The sequence below is a fragment of the Aphidius gifuensis genome, linkage group LG2, assembly GCF_014905175.1.
Source record: "Aphidius gifuensis isolate YNYX2018 linkage group LG2, ASM1490517v1, whole genome shotgun sequence".
Lineage (NCBI taxonomy): Eukaryota > Metazoa > Arthropoda > Insecta > Hymenoptera > Braconidae > Aphidius > Aphidius gifuensis.
The window spans coordinates 8,430,478-8,452,873 of record NC_057789.1 but is presented as its reverse complement, the minus strand read 5'-3'; the positions used below and the strand labels follow the sequence as shown (position 1 = coordinate 8,452,873).

At 22.3% G+C, this 22,396-nt stretch overlaps 4 protein-coding genes across 5 annotated transcripts; 3 read left to right on the top strand and 1 right to left on the bottom strand.

The window, feature by feature from the left end:
• Positions 1-1,788: 1,788 nt before the first annotated feature.
• On the bottom strand, positions 1,789-3,483 carry LOC122848980. Of its 2 annotated transcripts, XR_006373490.1 has the most exons (3): positions 3,325-3,483; positions 1,933-2,768; positions 1,789-1,831 (listed from the first exon to the last, which is right to left on the bottom strand). XR_006373490.1 is itself a non-coding variant. In XM_044147481.1 (2 exons), exons 1-2 carry the CDS (start codon positions 3,454-3,456, stop codon positions 2,247-2,249), a joined length of 654 nt encoding a protein of 217 aa, XP_044003416.1. In that variant the 5' UTR covers positions 3,457-3,483; the 3' UTR covers positions 1,823-2,246. The 2 variants fall into 2 exon arrangements, 1 of the variants encoding a protein (XP_044003416.1); XM_044147481.1 differs by having other exon boundaries at positions 1,823-2,768.
• Positions 3,484-7,243: 3,760 nt separating this feature from the next.
• LOC122848984 lies at positions 7,244-8,103 on the top strand. The gene is made up of 3 exons (XM_044147484.1): positions 7,244-7,397; positions 7,472-7,657; positions 7,741-8,103. Exons 1-3 carry the CDS (start codon positions 7,318-7,320, stop codon positions 8,036-8,038), a joined length of 564 nt encoding a protein of 187 aa, XP_044003419.1. The 5' UTR covers positions 7,244-7,317; the 3' UTR covers positions 8,039-8,103.
• Positions 8,104-9,291: 1,188 nt separating this feature from the next.
• LOC122848975 (alpha-tocopherol transfer protein-like) lies at positions 9,292-16,832 on the top strand. The gene is made up of 8 exons (XM_044147472.1): positions 9,292-9,398; positions 10,157-10,304; positions 10,377-10,536; positions 11,099-11,279; positions 12,294-12,479; positions 12,628-12,733; positions 12,868-14,205; positions 16,789-16,832. The coding sequence occupies exons 2-7, from the start codon at positions 10,166-10,168 to the stop codon at positions 13,026-13,028; spliced, it is 933 nt and encodes a 310-aa protein (XP_044003407.1). The 5' UTR covers positions 9,292-9,398; positions 10,157-10,165; the 3' UTR covers positions 13,029-14,205; positions 16,789-16,832.
• On the top strand, positions 16,789-22,185 carry LOC122848953 (rho-related BTB domain-containing protein 1). Its single transcript, XM_044147447.1, has 11 exons — positions 16,789-16,903; positions 16,981-17,226; positions 17,397-17,424; positions 17,505-17,608; positions 17,757-17,954; positions 18,037-18,573; positions 18,637-18,760; positions 19,122-19,256; positions 19,324-19,632; positions 19,695-20,086; positions 20,156-22,185. The coding sequence occupies exons 2-11, from the start codon at positions 17,072-17,074 to the stop codon at positions 20,367-20,369; spliced, it is 2,196 nt and encodes a 731-aa protein (XP_044003382.1). The 5' UTR covers positions 16,789-16,903; positions 16,981-17,071; the 3' UTR covers positions 20,370-22,185.
• Positions 22,186-22,396: the final 211 nt, after the last annotated feature.

Sequence of the window (22,396 nt, the reverse complement as noted above, 5' to 3'; positions counted from 1 at the left end):
TAAATATATTTTTAAAAATATTTCTCTACATTTATTTTGTAATTAAGCTGTATAATATTTTAAAAGTAAAAAAAATTTATTTACATTATAATTTTTTGTATCACTTGAATTTTTCACAATAAAAAACAAATTTCTTAAGAATTCAAAATCAATTCAAAAATATATTCTTATTTTTCTGTATGATATCATTATTATTATTATTGTTTTTTTTTTTTAAATATCTACAATTACTATATTTTTGTATTTTTAAAAGAGAATTTTTCAGAAATACACATAAAATATATTAGAACAATTTTTGCTTCATTCTAAGCTATTTAATCAATGTAGCTGAGGAGAATTTTTTCCTGTTTTTAAGAATAAAACTTCTATCTAATAGAATTTTTATTCTTGGAAATTTTTAGTTAATTGAATTTTTTTTTTTATTGTGAAATCGTTGGTTTTTTTTTTGTTTGCTATTTTTTTTATCACTAAAAACAACTAGACTTTACCCAGAGTTTGAAATTAAACTATATAGAAATATTTCTCCGCCATTTTTCCAAGCATCGGTCATTTATGGAAAAAAGTGGAGGAAAGTGGAGGAACGGCGGAGAGATATTTCCACCGCGGTATTCTTTCAATTTTCTATACATTATTTAATTTTTTAGCAAGTAAAAAAATTTTTATGCTATTAACAATAATTATGTATATACCATTTTTTTGAAAGGAAAGCTTGAGATAAACTTTTTTTAATATCTTTGCTCGACTATACAGCCTGATTAAATTCTTCATATATATTTTGTAATCAAGCTGTATACAGTCATCGTTTTATATTAGAGTTTTTGGTAAGACCATTGCGAAGAAAACTTTTTATCGTGCCCTGTATATGTCAATTTTGCGTTAATGTTTTACTAATTTCTCTTCGATCCCAACGTTCAATTGCGATGTCTTTCTTTGGAAACACCGCTATAATCTCGGGCCACGGTACGAAATCGTCGCTCAGTTCGGATCTCCAAGATGACGGTGATTCAGCCCTCTGACCAGCAATTTAAATAGATACTGATCGATAATTCCGCAATTTTGGAAATCCCAACTGAACGACGATTCGGGAACGCTATGTTAATTAATTTCATACTGAGTTTTCAGCTAGATTTTACAAAACTACATTGTAAATTTTGTTGGATATTATTGAGACCTTACCATGGACCAAACAAAATCAAAATTGATTAACTACTCCTTGTAGTTGCAACATTTGCTTGAAATTATAAACGCAAATAAGATTTGAGAGTTGAATGGAAATTTTGAAAAAAATATTTAAAAATAGAAAATATATTTTTTACAAAATTTCTTTACATTTTTTTTTTCGTAATTAATTTGTATTATAATAATAAAATAAAATAATTTAAAAGTAAAAAAAATTTCATTCTTATAATTTATTATAATCGCACAAAAATAATCATATCCAAATTTTAACTGATTTTCGATTTCGATATTCCACTAGTTGACTGTGTTAGTAATACAAAAAAAAATATACAACATCTATATAACAATTGAAAAAATAATAAAAAAATTTAATTCCCTGCACATTGACCCTAAAGAGAAAAAAAAAAAAAGTCACCCAATATCGCGCATTCCAAAGAATCATCATATTTTTTATTATTAAATTTTTTATTATTCAGGTAAAAAATATAATGCACTATAAGTGTAAACGATCATGATCATTGAATCAATTTAAAAAATTTGAACAATTGATGTGACCCAAACGAGCACTTTACCCAAAGGAATAACGTTTTTATTCAATTCTAGTGTAAATGGCTATTCTTGCTTTAAAATGGGGCTCGTAGTGGGCGGGTGACTGAAAAATAAAAAAAAGAATAAAAAAATAATAATAGAAGAATGAACATACTGATCGGCCAAGTCCATTCAGTATATTTTTTTAAAATAGTGACACAACACCTGACTTAAACCAAATGTCTTGGTTTCGTGAGAACTTTTTTTTATTTTTTTGCTTCTGAATGTTTAGCTACTGACTTTATATGTCAATCTTTTGTAAATCTATTATTTCATTTTCATTCTTAAATTTTGTCTGGGGCGAATCAATGAAAGTACTTTTACTATGCACATATATTGCAAGTGTATATAAATCTTTTTTATTTACTTTTTATTTTCTTTTTTATAAAGCATTATGAAGTAGTTGAGCTAGTCAATTGTAAATCAAATATTTAACATTCAATAATTTAATTCACTCTGTATATTGATCATACATTAATTTATTTCTTTTTTTTCTTTTTCATTGTTACTTTCTTTTTTTGTTTTTTTAATGGTATTTCTTCTTCTTCTTCAAGTACAGCAACATCTTCTGGTACTTCTGGTGGTGGTGGTGGTGGAGATTCAATTTTTCTTTTTTTTTTTCTTTCAGGTGGTTTTGGTTTAAATGGTCTTGGTATACGAAATTCTAAATCAATATTTTCCCTTTTTTTATCACTGTTTAAAGAACGTTTACGAATTTTTAATAAAAATATATTTGGATTTGCCACTAATTCAATTGGTCTTGGTCCATTATCATCTGGTTTTTGAATTCTGTCAGCTTTTGAGTTTGTACTTGGTGGATATGTAGATACTTTTTGAAAATTCGAATACTGGGATTCTCGAGGTTTTTGATCTGGTTGTTTTGGTGAATCGTCTTCTTCAATTTGTCGTGGTTTTTGAATTCGCAGGACTATTCTATTGTTGTTTATCATTACCTCGATTTCTTTGTAGGGTTGACCTGTCTCTTTAATTTCCGATACAATCTAAAATTCAATTTATACTATATTTAGTTAACAATTTACTCCATAGAAAAAAAAAACATCATGTAGCTTGTGTTGGTATAAAAAGCCACGGGATATTTTGAAATTAAAATTGATAATTATAAAATTAATACAAGCATAGTAACAAATAAACCGAATGATAATTATGACTATTTAAAATTTGTCAAAAATAATTATGACAAGAGTATGATCATCACGATAAATAAATAAATATTACATTTAAAAATTTATTTATTTTTTTAAATTTACTATTATCATATATCTTGGATAAATTGAAAATTAATTTATTTAAAAATTAATTAATTAGTCATCGTATTGTAATGACTCAATGTTATTATTATTTTAAATTTAATTTTATTAATATTTTACCATTTAAATCATTTATTAAATGTTTATTTATTTTATTTATTTGTTGTATATTATTAATCAAATAATTATCATGAATCTTTGCTAAATTTGTAATTTATTTATTTTTAACTTGCTTGTTGATATTTTTTATTTATCAATTAGACATTATCAATAATAAAATTTCGCTTACTTTTGTCTCTTCAATTTCTGGGATGGTATTGCAATTGTAATATTCCCCATTTTCCAAATACCCACAGCATGGATAATTTTCATTTCTATCGTCAGATGGGGAGGGATCAAATTTAAATACTGCCGGATTCATAATTTTGATGATGATTTAACTAAATGATAAAATTTTGCAACTAAATTTTTAATGGTTAGATTTGAGTTGTTGTTTATTTCATTTATTTCTGTGTTCAGTTTGTAAGCCTCAAAATTTTTAGTCTGTCAAAATATAAAAAATGGAAGAATCTCCAGAAATATCAGGTAATTAATTGAAAATAAAAATTTTCATTTTAAAAAGTAACTAATTAAATTTATCATGAAGCTTGTGGATGTCCAAAAATATCATCAAAACCATCAAGATATTTTCAAGAAATCGGCGCAGAATTAGTTGGTAATCATTTGACAATTCGTGTAGAAAAAAATAGAAATAAATCTAAAAAATTAAAACAATATGATCCTCCATGTAACTGCGACATGCCAGAAATAAAAATATCAAATCAAGGACCACCTTGTTTAATAAACGCCGGTGATAATAATCAAATAATATTTCGTATTAATTCAAATTATAAATTTGAAAGTAACGATCCAAATTTTCATCCTGAAACTTTAACTGATAATTTCGATACAATTGAGGATGATCAAGGTAGAAAAATTGTATTTTCACGTCATATTCAAGGTGGTGGAAATCAAGAAATTGAAGAAAAACATATGACAGTTGGTAACAAGCAATTATTCTTCATGAAAGTTAAAAAAAATCCAGATGGAAAAGATAAAAAGAAAAGAAATATTGAGCTTGAAGTTATGTATCCAAAATTACCACCACCAAAACCTCCAACACCTCCAACAAAAACACAAATTATAACGATAAAACCACCTGAAATATTAACACCACCCCCACAAGAATCTAAAATAAAAATTAAAAAATTAAAAAAAAATAAAAAGAAAAAATAATAAATTAAATTTACAACAAAGAATTGTTATAATTAAAAATATAATTAAAAAATAAATTAATCAATATATTTTGAAGCTTAAATTAAGATAAGTTACAAAAAAAAAAAAAAATTATTTATCAATCATTTTTAATAATCAACTCAATTTATCGATGAAAATATATATTTTTTTTTTTTTTACTATTCAAATGGTCCACATTTAAAAAGCCTCTAAATGTATTCATCAAATTTTTTGAGCAAATTCGTTTGCTTCTGTTGTAAATGAAAAAAATATACATCAAATAGCCCTGATGGAAAAAAAATTTCATTCATCTATAAAAATCATTTCGTTATGGATTTTCGAGTGAATGAAATTAGCTTTGGTCCTTTTTCAACATAAAGCATTCAATAAATCTGTTGGATATTTTAACACAAAAATTTATAAAATATAAACGTTAATGGCTTCAATATCTTTTTTATTTTTTTGAATGATCCAAGTTTATATTGAATATATTTTTTTCGGTAGCTTTAACATAGTCTCAAGGGAGTTACTTGATTTTTTTTTTTTTTTTCTTCTTCATCCTTTGAATCGTCATCATCATCATCAACTTGATGATTATATATGTCAATGGCTCGTGACTATTTTAACTGGAAAAACGTGACTCGACCTGTTCATTCAAATAAGTTTGCTATTTTTTTTTTTCTTTTCTAAGAAATTATGTTTGAAAAATACTTGATTTTTCGATAGAAAAAATATTATTTATGTTTTTTTTACAATAAAGTTTTCATGTAATAAAATAGAAATTTTTTTTATCTATTATGAAATTTATAAGAATAAAAAATGAGAAGAAAAAATTCCTTACTTTTTTAGATTTTTTTTATGATTTTTTTATATAAAAATGAAAAAAAAATGACGCGTGAAACGAGGCGAGTCGGAGGGTGATGTTTACAACAATGCATCAAGTTTTTATAGTGAGAAAAAATTGCGGTTTTAAGAATGAAAAAATAGAGAAAAAAAAAAAGGAAAAAATATAGAGTGTGGTTGGGATCGTAATCATGAATGGCGTGGGAGTTCATAAATTCCTACTGTGTGGTCCCTATAAATTAAGAGTAGAATATTCTTTTTATAGGCTAAGTTATATATTTATATAAAAAATAGTTATAATAGTCGCTCTCAATACGCGATAAATATTATACACGGTGTATAACAGTGGGAGGTCTTGAACTCTTGAAAAATTAAACAATAAACTTTTCAATATTTGACAATTTTTATGTTAAAAATATCAAGTTATAATACACTCACAACAAGTGGCTATAAATAAAAAAATAAATCAATAAATTGTTGTTTAAAATTCAACATTGAAATGAAAATTTATTAGGAAAATTTTATCTATAAAAAAATGACAATAATTAATAATTAATAATTTACTATTTCTACATTTTTAAATCGATATTTTTCATTTTTTAATTGTTAATTATTTATTGTTAATTTTTAATATTTATTTTAAAAATTTTTTGTAAAATTAAGTCAGTATTGTAAACAATTTAATGCTAAAAAAAATAAGTTGAAAATAATTATTTAATTAACAATTTTTGTAAATTTTTTAAAACAAAAAAATCGAAATTTAGCTAGATTTTTATTTTACGTAATTTCGATTGATCAATTTATTTTTCTATAGAAAAAATCCGTCAATTTTTGATGCAAACAAACGAAAAAACTTTGAAAATTTTTGATAAATTGTTAAATTTATATAAAACCTTCATAATGTATTTAAAAAATATCCCCAATTTGTAAAATAATATTAAATTCAATAAAAAAAAAAATAGATGCAAATTCAAACCTGACCACAAAAATAGTCGACACAGTGACTCCATTAATAACACAACAAAAGAGCCGTATAAATCAGGGTGAAAATAGTTTATCACACTTGGTGGTAAAAACATGATCAACAATGCCGAGAAACGAGTCAACGTAACCGCACATATAAAAATTGAGAGAAAAAAAAATATAAATAACAAAAAAAAAAAAAAAATAGATAATAAGTTGCATCACCCAGATGCTCTGAACTGTTGGGATCATTGTGCCACTATCATACTATTTATTGTAATGATATTTCGTCAAGGAAACTTGTAGGGTGACGAATATGAAAAACTCCAGGGTGTCAAGGGATCGATTCAATATTTTTTTTTTATTATTATTTTTCAGCCAGTGCTTTGATATTTTATCTTACTCTCTCTTCAGTATATTACATATAGAAAAGCAGAAGATGAAAAGGAAAAAAAATGTAAAAAGCACTTTGATTCATCCAACCGTTTCAACGTTTTGTCAAGACCACCACGGGATACCTGTCGTCAAATATATGTATTTAGTACCCAAATGCCTTGACCGACATTTCCGGATACAAGTCAAATTTACGCAAATTTGTTATTCAACAACAAATTTTCACACGGTTTTCAGGGATTATAAATCAACAATTTCTATACAAATATGTATTTTAATTTTTATATTTTAATAACTATTACAGTTATTGGTTTTTTTAATAATCATTTTTTTTTTTAATTATATATATTAATCATTTATCTGTCTACCAATGAATACCATTGACCGAATTTTTTAAAAAAAATTTTACCTGGAAAAAATGAAACGCAGACTAAACAGACAAAATTTTTTAACCTGATAAATTTTAGAAAGAGTGCAAAACCGTTATTTTTAAGAGTCAAAAAACTTGTTAAATAAAAATTAAATAAATTTTTTTTTTTTATATATTTTTTTCTTTATTGAATTTTGAGATTAATTTTTATATTTTTTATAACGAGCTGTTGATTATATCGAAACGAAGATCATCATTTTATTTCTATAATTTTTTTTCGATTTCGATTGTCGAATTTTTTTTGGATAAGAAACATTTCTATTATTTTTATGTCTCAGTAAACTTCAGATGATTGCAACTGTTTTGTTTGTAAAAAATAATAAATTATATAAATTTATTTGGTAAAAAAATTATGATAAAAATTAATTGAGTTTAAAAATGATTGAGCCACTTTTAATGTTAACTTTTCTTAATTGTTTCTTTATGGTCAGTACAACTGTCACAACTTGTGCTCTTTGGTAATATAATAAAAATAATTAATTTAAATAATACTTTATAAAAATTGTGAATAAATAAATTTTAAATATTCTAGGTGGCGAAGTAAAGAAAAAAAATGTTGTCAAGTTAAAAAAACCATAAAAACATCATCAAAAGAATTTAAAAATGAAAAAAATTTATCTAAAAAAAATCCAAAATTATGTAATGATAAAAAGCTAAGTAATCGTAAATATTGTAATGGAAAAAATCATCATGATACATCAAGTGAAAAATCATTTAGGTTATTATTACAAAAAAAAATTAAATTCATTCATTGACCTATTTATTATTAATAATAAAATAATTAAAATATTTTTCATTCAGAGCTATGGGTCAACCGGTTTTTAAAGAAATCCAACAACGGGATGTCTACACTGATAAAATGATGACGTCAAATGAGGCAATACAAAGAGGAAATACACGTTACTTACCATCCATTAAATCAGATAAAAAATCAGCTGTTGTTGTGGAATTTTCAACAACTCAAAAAGTCGTACAAATTATTGATAATGATAATGATAAAACAACATTTTCATCACCAATTGAATCAACGTCATACAGAATTGAACCATCAGAACGTCGAATTGAATTTAGTGTACAAAAAAAAACCGATGAAACATGAATTAATAAATTTTTATAAATTTTTATGGATAATTAATGTCAAAATATATTATTAATATAAAATTCAATAATTTTTTTTACATTTGTTTTGTTTTTCTTATTGATAAATTAAATTTTTGTTGTTTTTTTTTTAAGGAGGTCAATTGTTGTTATTGATATATACGCTGAGTCTTGATATCCGTATCAACCTGTAATTTTTGCTGACAATAAATACATTTTTAAATTACAAAATACGTGTCATTTTTCATAAAATTATTTTGAAATGTTATGTCAGTTTAATCGTAATGCAAAAAAAAAAAAAAAATTATATTTTTTTATTGTCAAATAAGTCATGGTCGTATAAGAAAAAAAAAAGGTTCATTAGTGATCATTTAAAATTTGCGCGTCTATTTATATGATAATTAAAAAAATATATAAAAAAAAAAATATATTTAGCATTGAAGATGTTGGTTCAGGTAAATGCAAGTAAATTTATTGTAAATTTTCTATTTACTTTAACGTGAAATGATGACTGTAAATAACACTTGAAAATTTAATTTAAAATTTAAAATTTATTCTTCTCAATTTTGGGAAAAATATTTGAGAATAATAAATATAATTTTAAAAATATTTCTCTACATTTATTTTGTAATTAATCTGTATAATATTTAAATAGTAAAAAAAAAAATTTATTCTGAATTTATTATTCACAAAAATATTAGCTCAAAAATTTACCTGATTTTCGATTTCGATATTCCACTAGCTGGCTGTATTACTAATACAAAAAATGTACGAAAAAAAAAAATATTTAAAATAAATTATAATGAAAATGAATAAATCTATAAAATCTTTTCAAAAGAAAAAAAAAACCCACAATAAAAGATAAATTAAAAAAAATCAATTAAAATCGAAAAAAAAAAAATCTTTGTCAGATTTTTTTTTCTTATTAATTGTTGATTCATTAATACGGTATGAAAAAAAAATATTTTAATGACCATACAAGTGCAAGTTAATTAGAATCAAATTGTAAATAAAAAAAAATAAATACATTGTAATAATAAATAATGAATAAAAAATAGCAACAATAGTAAAATAAAATTTTAATTGTATTTTGATATCAAACAAAGTAACAAAGTAACAAAGTCAATTTTTTATTGCCATTTTATTTGTCTAAATATTTTATATGAATAATATACTTGTATATTTTATAAAAAAAAAAAATAATAGTGGGGAATATTTCATTGCTAAGAGTCACGTTGGCATTCCCCTGACTTTTAGAAATTCTCAGTGCACCATCGACAATTTAGATAACCACACGTTTCGTCTGACAAAGTTTTATAATACAAGTTTAAAATAATATTAAATAATTGTGCTACATACTGGTAATAAAAAAAATGACATAATATTTATTAAAAAAAAAGAAAATTTATAATATTATTTTTCAAATTTATCTATAATATTTTCATTTTTCGAAAAAATTTTTCGATATAATATTTAAAATTTCGATTCAGTTTTAAAAATATAAATTTTTTTTTTATTTTTTTATTTATTTATGGAACACTTGATATTAAATTTATATTTTTATTTTACGTTTGAATTAATTTACAAGACATTGATAGTAATACGTAATTAGAAAGTAAAGTAAAAAAAAAATATTTTAAAACAAACGAACTTGTAATATTATTATTTCAGTGCGTATATAAAAACGAGTTTTTTTATTCATTCCATCTTATAAAATACCAAGTCAACACATCCTATTAAAAAAAAAAAAAATATATATTAAATTTATAGATGAAAAATATGTGTTTAAAAAATTAAAATATACACATTTTTGATGTTAAATTATTTCCTGATAAATTGCTCAGATAAATATACAAATTGTCATTTTTTTACATAATTTTTTCCATTTATATACTCATCTTGAGAATACGTATAATTATTATTAATTTCCCATTGGTTAATTTATTTTTTTTTCATTGAAATTATCTGAGCAAATACTGTCACACTTTGATGAATAAAAAAGTATATATAATTTAAAATTTAATGTCTTTTAATTATGTGTTTCGAAATTAAAAAAAAAGATTAAAATATTTCATTGTTTTATGATTAGTGTAATTATTTTTTTTTTTTTGTTATAAAGACAGGTAAGATGACATTATTGCCACCAACTGTGGAACAACAGCGTCGTATTGATGATGAAATTCCACCAGATCCAGAAATGAGAAAAAAAGATTTACAAGCTATTAAAGATTGGCTATCGAAACAGCCTCATTTGCCAAAACACATGGGTATGTTTTTTCATTTGAATAATTATAATCTAATGTTTCGAAAAAAACAATACAATTTTTGTTAACTTTTAGATGATTCAAGATTAGAAAAATTTCTATTTGGATGCAAAAATAGTATTGAACGTTGCAAATTAATATTAGAACGTTACTTCAGTGCAAGAACAGCATTACCAGAATTTTTTTCAGCTCGTGATCCTCTTGCTCGCGAAATGCAAGATTGTTGTGATGCAGTGTGAGTACATGAATTATCAAAATTAAATTTTTAACTTGACTTTATATAAATTTAAAACAAACCAACAATCAAAAAACTATAAAATCCAATTTATAATTATCTAAAAAAATTCAAAATTTAAAAAGAAAAATTATTTTCATTATTAAAGTATGATTTTTATTAAATCTATGTTTCGAATTTTAATTTAATTAATTACAAAAAAATATATAATGATTACAAAAAAATCTAGGCTAATCTAAAAAATCACATTCACCAAAAATTTTTGAAAAAAAAATTAAAATACAATTTTTAAACTTTAAAATAGACTTTATTTTTTTTGTTTTAGATACTTTCGCTTTTTTATTTAAGTGTGACAATATTTATAAACAATCTTATTTCCGCAGGATATTTATTTTAAATTTATTTTTTCATATATGACAAATAAAATATTATCAGTATGAATAAAACGCACACCTTGATTTTATTGTGTCATTAGGTCATATGAGCAAAGTCCATTGATTATTATCTTTTACATATTTAATAATTTATTATTCATTTATTTCTTAAATATTTTATTGTTTAGTGAATATTTTGTTTTACCATCATTCACGGATGAAGGACATCGTGTAACAATTTTACGTTTGAAAGATAAGTCATTAGATAGATATTCAATTCAGACAATAACAAGACGACTCTTGATGGTAATGGATATACGACTTGTCGAGGAGTCTTGCTTATCCAACATCATGATTCTTGATCTTGAGGTAAATATTATTTTTATTATTATTTTATTATTATATTATTATTTTTTTAATTTAACAATTCAATTTAAAAATAATTTTTTTTCAATTTTTTTAATTATTTTTTTATAATAAAAAATTTTTTATATTATAATTAATATTATTAACAATAATAATACTACTAATATTAACAACAATAACTATAAAAATAATCTTTAACTTTAACAAATAATAATAATAATAATAATGAATAATTTAATTTTTGAAAAAAATTAAAAATTTGCTTGGTAATTATTTTAAGTATTTTTTAATAATAATTTTTATTTTAATAAATAATAACAATAACAAATAGAAAATTTAGTTTTTTAAAAAAAGCTAAATTTTACTTAGCCATTTTTTTAAGTATTTCTTCATAATAATTATTACAATGTAATTAATATTAATGATAATAATAATAATAATAATAATAATAATAATAACAAAAAGAATAATAACACTAATAATAATAATTTTCAACTTTAATAAATAATAACAATAATAAATAATTTAAATTAAAAAATTGAAAATTTACTTAGTTATTTTTTAAGAATTTTTTTAATAATAATTTTTGCAATATAATTAATATTAATAACAATAATAATGCTACTAATAATAACAATAAAAAAAAATAATCATAGTTTTTAACTTTAATCAATAATAATAATAATAATAGTAAATAAATAATTAAATTTAATAAAAAAAATTAAAATTTTACTTAATTTTTTTTTTAAGTATTTTTAATAAAATTACAGTATAATTAATATAATAATAATTAAATATATTTATAATAATATAAAATAAAAAGAATAATAATAAAAAATTAATAATAATGATAAAAATTTTTAAATTTAATAAATAATAATAATAATAAATAGAAAATTTAATTTAAAAAAAATTTTCTCAATAATTTTTTTACTATAAACATTTAAATTATTGTGTAATATTTTTATTTATAAATATTTATATATTTTTGATTTATGTATTTATTTATTTATTTAGGGATGGACTGCAGCACATTTTGCAAAGTGTAGCCCAACTCAGGCTCTCGTTAGAAAAGCAATGCTCGCTGCACAAGACAGTATGCCATTTAGATTACACAGGGTGTATTATCTCCATGCACCTTCATTTATAAATAAAGTTTTAAATATATTTTATCCACTATTAAAAGACAAACTTATTGACAAGGTATTTACAATTATTCATATATTATTATTAAATTGATATGATCTTGTTTTAATTAATTTTTTAAAATATAATTTACAAATTTAATTTAAAAAAAAACTGTAGTAATTATGTAAACTAAAAATATATTTTATGATTTTTATATTTCAAGTTTCGAATATATAAAGGAGGTCATGAAGAACTTTATCCATACATGAACAAGGATATTTTACCAAATGAATGGGGTGGTAAAGCTGGAACATTTTGTGAATTGAATGGTAATATTTTCTGATTAAAATAAAAATTAGAAAAAAATTTTCCGAGTACAATTGACATTACAGTAAAATTATAGAGTTGGATATGACAAATATGAGTAAAAAAAAAATTTTAATTAATAAAAATTTAATTGCAGATGCATGGAGAAAAAAAATAGAAAAATATCGTGATTGGTTTCTTCGTGAAGAAAAAATAAGCAAGACAAATGAAACAGTTAGATTGCCAGCATCATCTTCATCACTTGTAACAGAACTTGGTGGAATACAAGGATCATTTCGACAATTAAATATTGATTAATTAATTTGTATTATTAAAATTAAAATTAATCAACTAATTAACGAATATATTATTTGAATTTTTAATATCGAAAAGATTTATATTTAAAGAAATAAATATCTAAATACAAATTAATTTAAACTAAATATTTTTGATAAATTTGAAAATTTTTTTTTCGTGGCTAGAGCTGGCTAGACAACCTAGTGGTGCCACATTGCGGAAATAAAAGTAGTACAGATGATAATGCAGATAGCTGAAAAAAAAAAAAAAATATTTTTAAAATAGTTTAGCTCTTCTAGCCAAAGCAAGGTGAATCTACTTGCCAGTATAAAAGATCACTAGCTGAATTGATTTTTTCTTTTCAACCTACGTCATTAAAAGCTCCAGCATGCGCGAAAGTTCAACTTCCTGGTAAATTTTTTTGCCCATAAAATTGCGCACAATAATAATGAAAAAAAAAAACCTCCTATTAAACATGAAAATAATAAAAAATTATTACTTTTTTCTTTTGTCATTTGCATATAATTTTTGTATAAATTTATTATAATAATTTTATAAATTTAAACTTGCAATATAGCTTTTTTTTATTTTTTACAATGAAAATATTTTCCAGGTTTAATTAAAATAATTAAATTTGATATATTATTGAATGAAAATATAGATTAGCAATAAAATTTTAAATAAAATTATTTATAGATTTTAAAAATAAAATTTTTAAATATATTATTGAAAATTTATGTACATGAGGTCAACGTAAGTTCATTGAGTGATCTGAGTATAAAATTGCTGGTTGAATATTAAAAGAATATTTTTGTTCGATCGTTGAGTTTAAAGGAGAATGAGTTGATTTTAGATATATATATTTTGAAAAGCGCACGAGCACAAGCGTTTGCGTCAGTTCATACTTGTACGCCGATCTGTAATCACCAGTGTACAATCAAATTTATTTCGAAAATTTCAATTATTAAAAAATAAAAGTATGGAATAACAAATTAACTATTAAATTATATTTAAAGTTATCAATAATTAAATATTAATTAAAAATAAATACAAATAACTGAAAATAAATTATAAAAAAATTTAAGCTGCATTATAAATTTTGCCCGGACAGTTGACCTTGACCGATAGTGGCTCGTGTTGAAAAATTTAAATACCTATATCACCTGGATTTTTTTAAGTTTTTTAAAAATTCTCAGAGGTAATTTTTTTTTTTTTTTCTACTCAATCAATAAATTTTATTTTTAATGCATTTTAAAGATTTTTTTTTTTTAATTTAAAAATTTAATTAACTGTCATAATTAAAGTATATAATTAATTTTTATTTTTGAGCTTTTTTTAAATTCTATTTTAAAAAATTTATAAAATTTTAATTATAAAAATAAAAATAATATAGTTAAATAAAATAAATATTGAAATATAGTTTTAAAAAATTTCAATGATTTTTTTTTTAAATTATTAAAATTAATTAAAATTATTAATTCAATTAAAATTTATTTAAATATTAAAATACAGCTTTAAATTAATTTTATTATTTATCCAATAAATTATTTTTATTTTGTTTATTTATTAAAATAAATTATTGAATATTAAAATAATAAAAAAATACATTGATTTTTTTATTTTCGTTTTTTTTTTTTTTCTCTAATTGATTAATTTTTTTTTTAGTGTAATTAATTAATGAAAAATAATATCAGTTTATATTTTATTTATTGAAAATATTGTATGTATTGAATTGATTGGATTTTTTTCATTATAACTGATAGATAAAAATACAATTAAATATTTCAACTTGTCAATAATATTTTCCTCGATGTTAACTGTTCATGACGTGCCTCATGGATATCATTCTCCCACATGTTACATAAGCCCAGTTTCAATTTTCAATATTATTAATATCTAACACATAATATCACTGTGATGCCTATTATCATAATTCGGAAAAAAAATAGAAGAAAAATATACAAAAAAATCTAATTAAAAACAAAAATAAATGAATTTAAAATTAATAAATTGAAAATTTTTCATCTTAAAAAAATTAGTTATCAATCAATTGTAAAATAAAATAAAAAACTTATTTATAAATTAATTGAAACAGTATTAAAATAAACATTTTATTATATCATTTTTTTTTTTAGCTTTAAATCATTATTGAGTCAAGCAAATTTATAAAAAGTATAAAATTAAGTTTAATTAATTTTCCAAGAAAATTGACGTTTATCAACGAATATAAATTAGTAAATTATTTTTTTTTTTTTTTCATTTTATTATAAACACCACCACTACCATCTTCATTGTCAGCTTGACTTGATTTCAAGAAGATATACTGAAGCACCTTAACTTTAATCTTTTCATTCGCGAAAAAAAACACGCAAATCGTCAAATTATTTTTAATAAATATTCTCTTTACTTTATTTAATTATTCAACTGTATAATTTTTTTTTTTTTTGTTAACTATTAAAAACGCTGAATATAAAATTCATGAAAAAAAAAAAAATAAAATAGGGGATGAAAAATCAGTTGTCCTTGAAGAAAAACATTGACCCTTTGCAACTTCTGCAATGCGCCAGCGTGAATTTATTTTAATACTTTTTTTCTGCTTTGTCATTTCGCTGAAAAAAAATTTTTTTAATATTTAATTTATTTATAATAAATTAAATCAATAATTTTAACAATACAAAAACCATATTGAATATTAAATTATTATAAAATTCATTCACTCTTAAAATAGTTGAATTTATACTAAAATTTCCAATTTTTCTAATCGATAATTTGTTAATTTTTTTGTTAAAATTAACAACAATAAAAATAATAAATAATAACTAAATTGTTGCTATCAAATAATTACAAAGTAGAGACTTCTAAAAAATTTATTTTTTCAATATGACTTGACTGGGGGAAGGTCTAGGTCAAAATGAACTAAACCATTTGAATTTATATCAAAAGAAATTTTTTTAAATAAATAAATGATTGAATAAAAATTTATTGGGATGTTATTTTGTATTATTTTATATACACATGTTATTTGAACTTTTAAAAAATGCATAAACGGCTTGTTAAATTAGCGATCATAACAGAATAATTTATTTCTATTGAGTCAATTTTAAATTGACGAAACATTTAAAATTTCATCAAGCTACTTGAACACATTTTTGTTATTATTTATATTTTTTTTTGCAAGAGATAATATTGTGACTTGAGTTAAATCAATAAAACAATGATAATAAAATTACATTTCCTGTTGTAAATTGGAAAATCAATGACGCATGCTACTTGGCCTTGAACTTGGCCGCGTGATATAATATCATCGGATTAAAATTTTTTCGTCCCTGACATGCTCAACAAATTAAAAATAAATGATAATTTTTTTTTTTTTGATAATTTTTATCTTGTTATTTATAATTTCTTCGTGTTTATTTTTTTTTTATCATTATGTTTCAATTAAAATTAATTCTTCTATGTAATAAGTCATTATTATGAATTATTTCGATAAAGGTTATTACTAATGACCTTTATCGAAATAATTAATTTTAAATAAAAAAAATTTATAGATAATTTATCAATTACACAGTTGAATAATTACAGATAAATTATTTATAAAAAAATTATAATCTTCATGATGATAAAAAGACTTTTATATCTATTTTTTTTTTTATATAATATTTCTCTTTGATAAATTTATGTATGCTTTACAGATTATTAAAAATAAAATTGTAAAGCTTTAATAAAAAAAAAAATTTAAAGCTAAAAAATTTAATATCAATAATAAATAATCTATATAAAGATTTTTCAAGTTTTAAAATAATATCAACAAGGGTCAATCAATAGTCATGACTTGGCAATATTACACAAGTTAAATTTTTTTATAAAAATTATATTAAAGTCAGCAATCAAAACATGTAAGTATTTAAATAAAATTTTTCAATGTAAATTTTTAAATAATTATTTATATTTTTTTCTTTTGAATTTTTAATAGCGCGAATGTGGAAGCCTGTTTTCTTGATTGACGAGGAGGTGATACTGGAAGTGATAATAGTGAAGTTAATGAGAAGGTCAAAAATTCGGTGATGGACAATGAACAACCACATCAGGAATTGGTCAAGTGTGTCGTTGTTGGTGACACTGCTGTTGGAAAAACCAGATTGATATGTGCCAGAGCTTGCAATAAACATGTATCATTATCACAACTTTTAACAACTGCTCATGTACCAACAGTATTTGCGTAAATATATTTTATTTTTACATTTATTTCTTGATGAAAATATTTATCTAGATATTTTATAAATTAAAAAGAACCTGGATCATATTTTCACCAAGATTTTCTTCTTTGTTTTCATGATAAATCATTTAATAAAATTTTACTTTTTTCGAATTAAAAATAAAAATAAACAGTATAGATCAATATCGAATTTATAAAGATGTAAGTATTATTAAAAATATTTTTTAATTTATTAATTTAATGGAAAATTGATTTTATTAAATGGCAAAATTATTTTTTAGGTTCTTGAAAGATCTTGGGATGTTGTTGACAATGTCAATGTTTCATTGAGACTTTGGGATACTTTTGGGGATCACGAAAAAGATCGACGATTTGCATATGGACGGTATGAAAATTAAATTTTAAAATATTCATCAAATTATTTATAGATTTATTCAATTTTTAATGCAAAAAATAATCAATTATTGATGAAAAAAAATCAACAAAATCAACATTAATTGATTTAAAAATGAAATTTATTTAATTATTTTTAGCTCTGACGTTGTATTGCTATGTTTTTCAATAACAAATCCAATATCATTGAGAAATTGCAAGGCAATGTGGTATCAAGAAATTCGTAAATTTTGTCCACAAACACCAGTTCTTCTTGTTGGCTGTAAAAATGATTTACGATTTATGTACAGAGATGAAACTTATCTTCGATATTTTCGTGATCGTAGTCCATTTATCAGGTAAATTTTTATTTTTTAAAAAACAGCATATAACTAGTCCAAGAATTTGTTTGATTAAATTAAAATCTTTTCTTTGTTAAAGAGCAACAAAAAAATGTGATTTAGTTATGCCTGATCAAGCACGTGAAGTTGCACGTGAACTTGGTATACATTATTATGAAGCAAGTGTATTTACATATTATGGTGTTAATGAAATATTTGAAAATGCAATACGTGCTGCATTAATAGCAAGAAGACAACAACGTTTTTGGATACAAAATTTAAAAAAAGTACAAAGACCACTAATGCAAACACCATTTTGTCCACCAAAACCAATAGCACCAGTTGTTTGTTTAACACCAAGTACATATGATGATAATATGAAATCATTATGGACACGTCCAGTACATACTGATGTTGCATTTATTGTTGGCACATGTACATTTACAGCACATCGTTGTTTATTATCTGCTGCATCACCAACATTTCAACGTTTATTTTCAATGGAGCTAACACATGAATTAACACCAAGAAGTTCAAGTGAATCAAGTATGGCTAGTACATTTGGTGAAGCAACTGTTGGAGATTTTAATGATGATACTGAATGTCTCATTAGAATTGATCAATCAAAACCTACAAAGTATGTTTTATTTATTAAGTATTAAGCATATTTATCATTATTTATTTTTAAATTATTGTTTAGAGTGTGGGATCAGTTGAAACGTCGATCAAGTTTTCAAGTATTACCAACAGCAGATCAAAGAAAAGCCATTGGTGCACCACGTGAATTAAATCATCCAGCATTTCAAAATATACGAATAGCATTGGTAAATAAAATTACCATTAATTTTCCTGGTGAAAATAATTTCTCCGATTTTTTTCGATTTTTCTCCGATTTTTTCCGATATTTTTCCGTTTCCCTCCAATTTTCTCCGAATTACTCGGATTTTCTTCGCATATTGTTAAAAAAAATTTAAAAAAAAAAACCGCAGTAAAACAAAAAATCATTTTTACCGATTATCTCCGACTTGTTCCGATTTTTTCCGATTTTCGTCCGCATTTTTTCAGATTTTCTCCGATTCTTTCCGAATTACTCCAATTTTTTAAAATTGGAGAAAATCAGAGAAATCATTTTCACCAAGGTTTACATATTTATAATTTTTAACTTGATTAAAAATTATTTTTAAGACTGAAAATTCAAATGGCGCTCAACAATCAACTACAGTAGTAACATTATCAAAACTTGTTACACCACAAGCAATGCAACAATGTCTTCAATTTATTTACACTGGAAATCTTGATAAACGTTATCATATACTTCAAGTAATAAAATTTTATATATTTATTATTCAATTTATATATTATGTATTAAATAAATATTTATATTTAGACAGCACCAATTGGATTATTATTGGAAATAAGACAAGCTGCTGAATTTTTAGAACTTCCACAATTACTAATGGTACTTGGTAGTATACAAGCAAGATCACAATTTATAAATAGTGAACTTAATAATCAATATAAACAAGTTGTACGTGAAAGACTTGAAGATATTTGTCTTGATCAAGGTCTATTTGGTGATGTATTATTTGAACTTGATGATGGTACTTTACCAGCACATAGAGCAATTCTTACAGCAAGATGTGACATGATGAAAGCAATGTTTTCCGGTGATTTTCGTGAAAGTAGTGCTAAAGTTGTAAGTATTAAAAAAACTAATTAAATAATATATATAAAATTAAAAATTGTTTTTTTTTATAGATTGTTTTTCCTGGTGTTAGAGAATATACATTTCATAAACTTCTTTGTTATATTTATACTGATGAAGTACCAGTAATATCATCAGCAAGATGTTTAAATTTATTAGAATTAGCAAATCGTTTATGTTTACCACGTTTAATAAATTTAGTTGAAAGTAGAGTTGTTCAAGATCTTGAAAGAGTATCACAAAATGATACAAATGAAGCTATTGAAAGTTGTCTTCGTCTTCTTGAACCATCAAAATTTCATAATGCTGATCAACTTGCTAATTGGTGTATGAATTATTTATGTATTAATTATGATAATCTCTGTAAAATATCACCAAAAAGTGTCAAGTTATTACATCCAGAAAATCAAGATTATCTTAGTGAACATCGTTGGCCACCAGTCTGGTAATTAATTGCTGTTTTTTATCTTTTAACTTTCTTAATAATTGATATATTAATTTCATTTTTAAATAGGTACTTGAAGGATTATGATTATTATCAAAAATATATTGCAGAACATCCAGAAGCAAAGCCAAATTTAAAAAGAAATCGTAATCAATCAGGATGTCTTTGTTTTTCAAGTACAAATAAAACAAGAAAATCAGATATTGTTACGACAAGTGCTAATGATACAACAGCTGATCGTCCATTATTTGATGGTTCAATTGAATCTGGTGAGTCTGTATGACAAGAGTCAAGCGGCATTTGTCGCTTGATTAAAATATACATGACAACAGTACTCATAATATCAATGTGTACGATTTTTACTATTTTGATACTGCTACAGATTTAAACTTAAATATTTATAATAAATAAGAGAATGTGATTAATAAAAAAAATAGTGATGTGGATAAATGATTAATTTAAAAATATATAAATTTAAAAAACATTATTTAACTTAAATTATTAAGTAATTTAATTATCAAATATATATAAATCATTTTATTGTGTAAAATAAAAGCTCAGGTTTATTTATGATTTATAATTTATAAATTCAATATTAATTAATTATTTACCTGAGCTAAAATTATTAATATATATGACCTTAATAATAATTGAGATTGCTTGAAAGTTAATGAAAGTTTTTCGAATTAATTATAATTATTTTATTGAATGACAATGTGAGTGCGAATTGTTTGAGCTATACATATAATCATTTTACTTAGGTTTTATGTTTTTTTTTTAAAGTCAATATTTTAATAAAAATGTGGATTATTTGTATAGCTTTAAAAAACTTTTGTTATTTAATTATTTTTTTGATAAATTCAGGGTAATTAATTGTAACTAGTTTAGTTGAATTTTAATTTTCAAATTAATTGGATTTTTAATTGGTTGAATTAATTTATTTCATTTGAAATGTTTGGGTCATTTCTACACAAATCATGCACAAATATCAACTCAATTTTTATTATTAAAATATATGTTAAAAAAAAACAATTATTATTTTGTTTAATTACTTTTAAATTGTCGTGATTAGTGATGATTTTTTTTCTTTTGAATTGGTCATACAGGTAAAATGTGAATATGTAAATAAAGCAATTTTTTCAATCGAAAAAGAAAAAGTAAATAAACAGGTGAATGATTCGCAATAAGCTTGGCTTGGAAATAATTTAGAATTTATATTTTTTCATCAATAAAATTATAGAAAAAACCATTTTATAAAAATCATAAATACACAAAAAAAAAACCTTGAGGAGAAATTGAATTTCAAAACCTTGTTAATTAAGAAAAAATTGAAGTAAAAAATATTTAAATAATAAATAAAATATATATGTGTTTTTTTCTATTCAACTTACAAATCATCATATTCTTCCAAGTGAGGGGGAGATGGTGCAAGAAGATACGAATTATGAAATGTCAAGTAATATAAATAGGAAAAAAAAAACAAATCAATTTTCATGATATTGTCATTATGAAAAATTAGAAATTTCAATTAACAATGAACAAAAAAAAATATTGTAAAAAGAAGTAAATTTTTATTGCGAAAATAATTGTGAATATTGTAATATTTTTGAATCGAAAGATGATTTTTTGAAAATAAATAAAAAAGAAATGGGACCGGAATTTTGGTTTGCCGATTGTTAAAAAAAAAAAAGGCAAATGAAAATAATGAAAAAGTAATTGATTGAAAAATTATTAGATAGATAATAGTGTGAAATTTAATTCCTCACCTGGAACACCATAGTTTAGATAGAAATTTAAAGATATGAATCAAAAAAATTGAAATAAATTTAAGATATTTGCATTACAAACGCGCGAAATAATCATTAAAATAATTGTGGTTGTTTTAAAAATAGTTTGCCATTAAATTAGCAATATCTCGGTGTTTAAATAATTAAAATGAAAAATATACACACAGACAATTTAAAGAAAATAAATAAATTAAATAATCTAAAAAAAGCTTTTTCCATCAATTTTTTTGCCCTTGATTAATATTAAAATTAAAAATTAAATTTGCAATTATACATGATTAAATATTTTGAATAAAAATTTTGCAAATAAAATATATTTTATAAAATTGCATTATTATTTTACAACGAATCTATCATTTTTATTTTTATTTCTACAATAAATTATTATAATTATTATTGCATAGCAAGTTTTTTATGAATTATTTTTAGTGTTCCGTAGGACACTTATGTTTTCGATTTTCGTGTGACTTTTTGTTATTTCGCGATAAAAATAAAAGTTATATGAATCGAATTGGTTCCATTA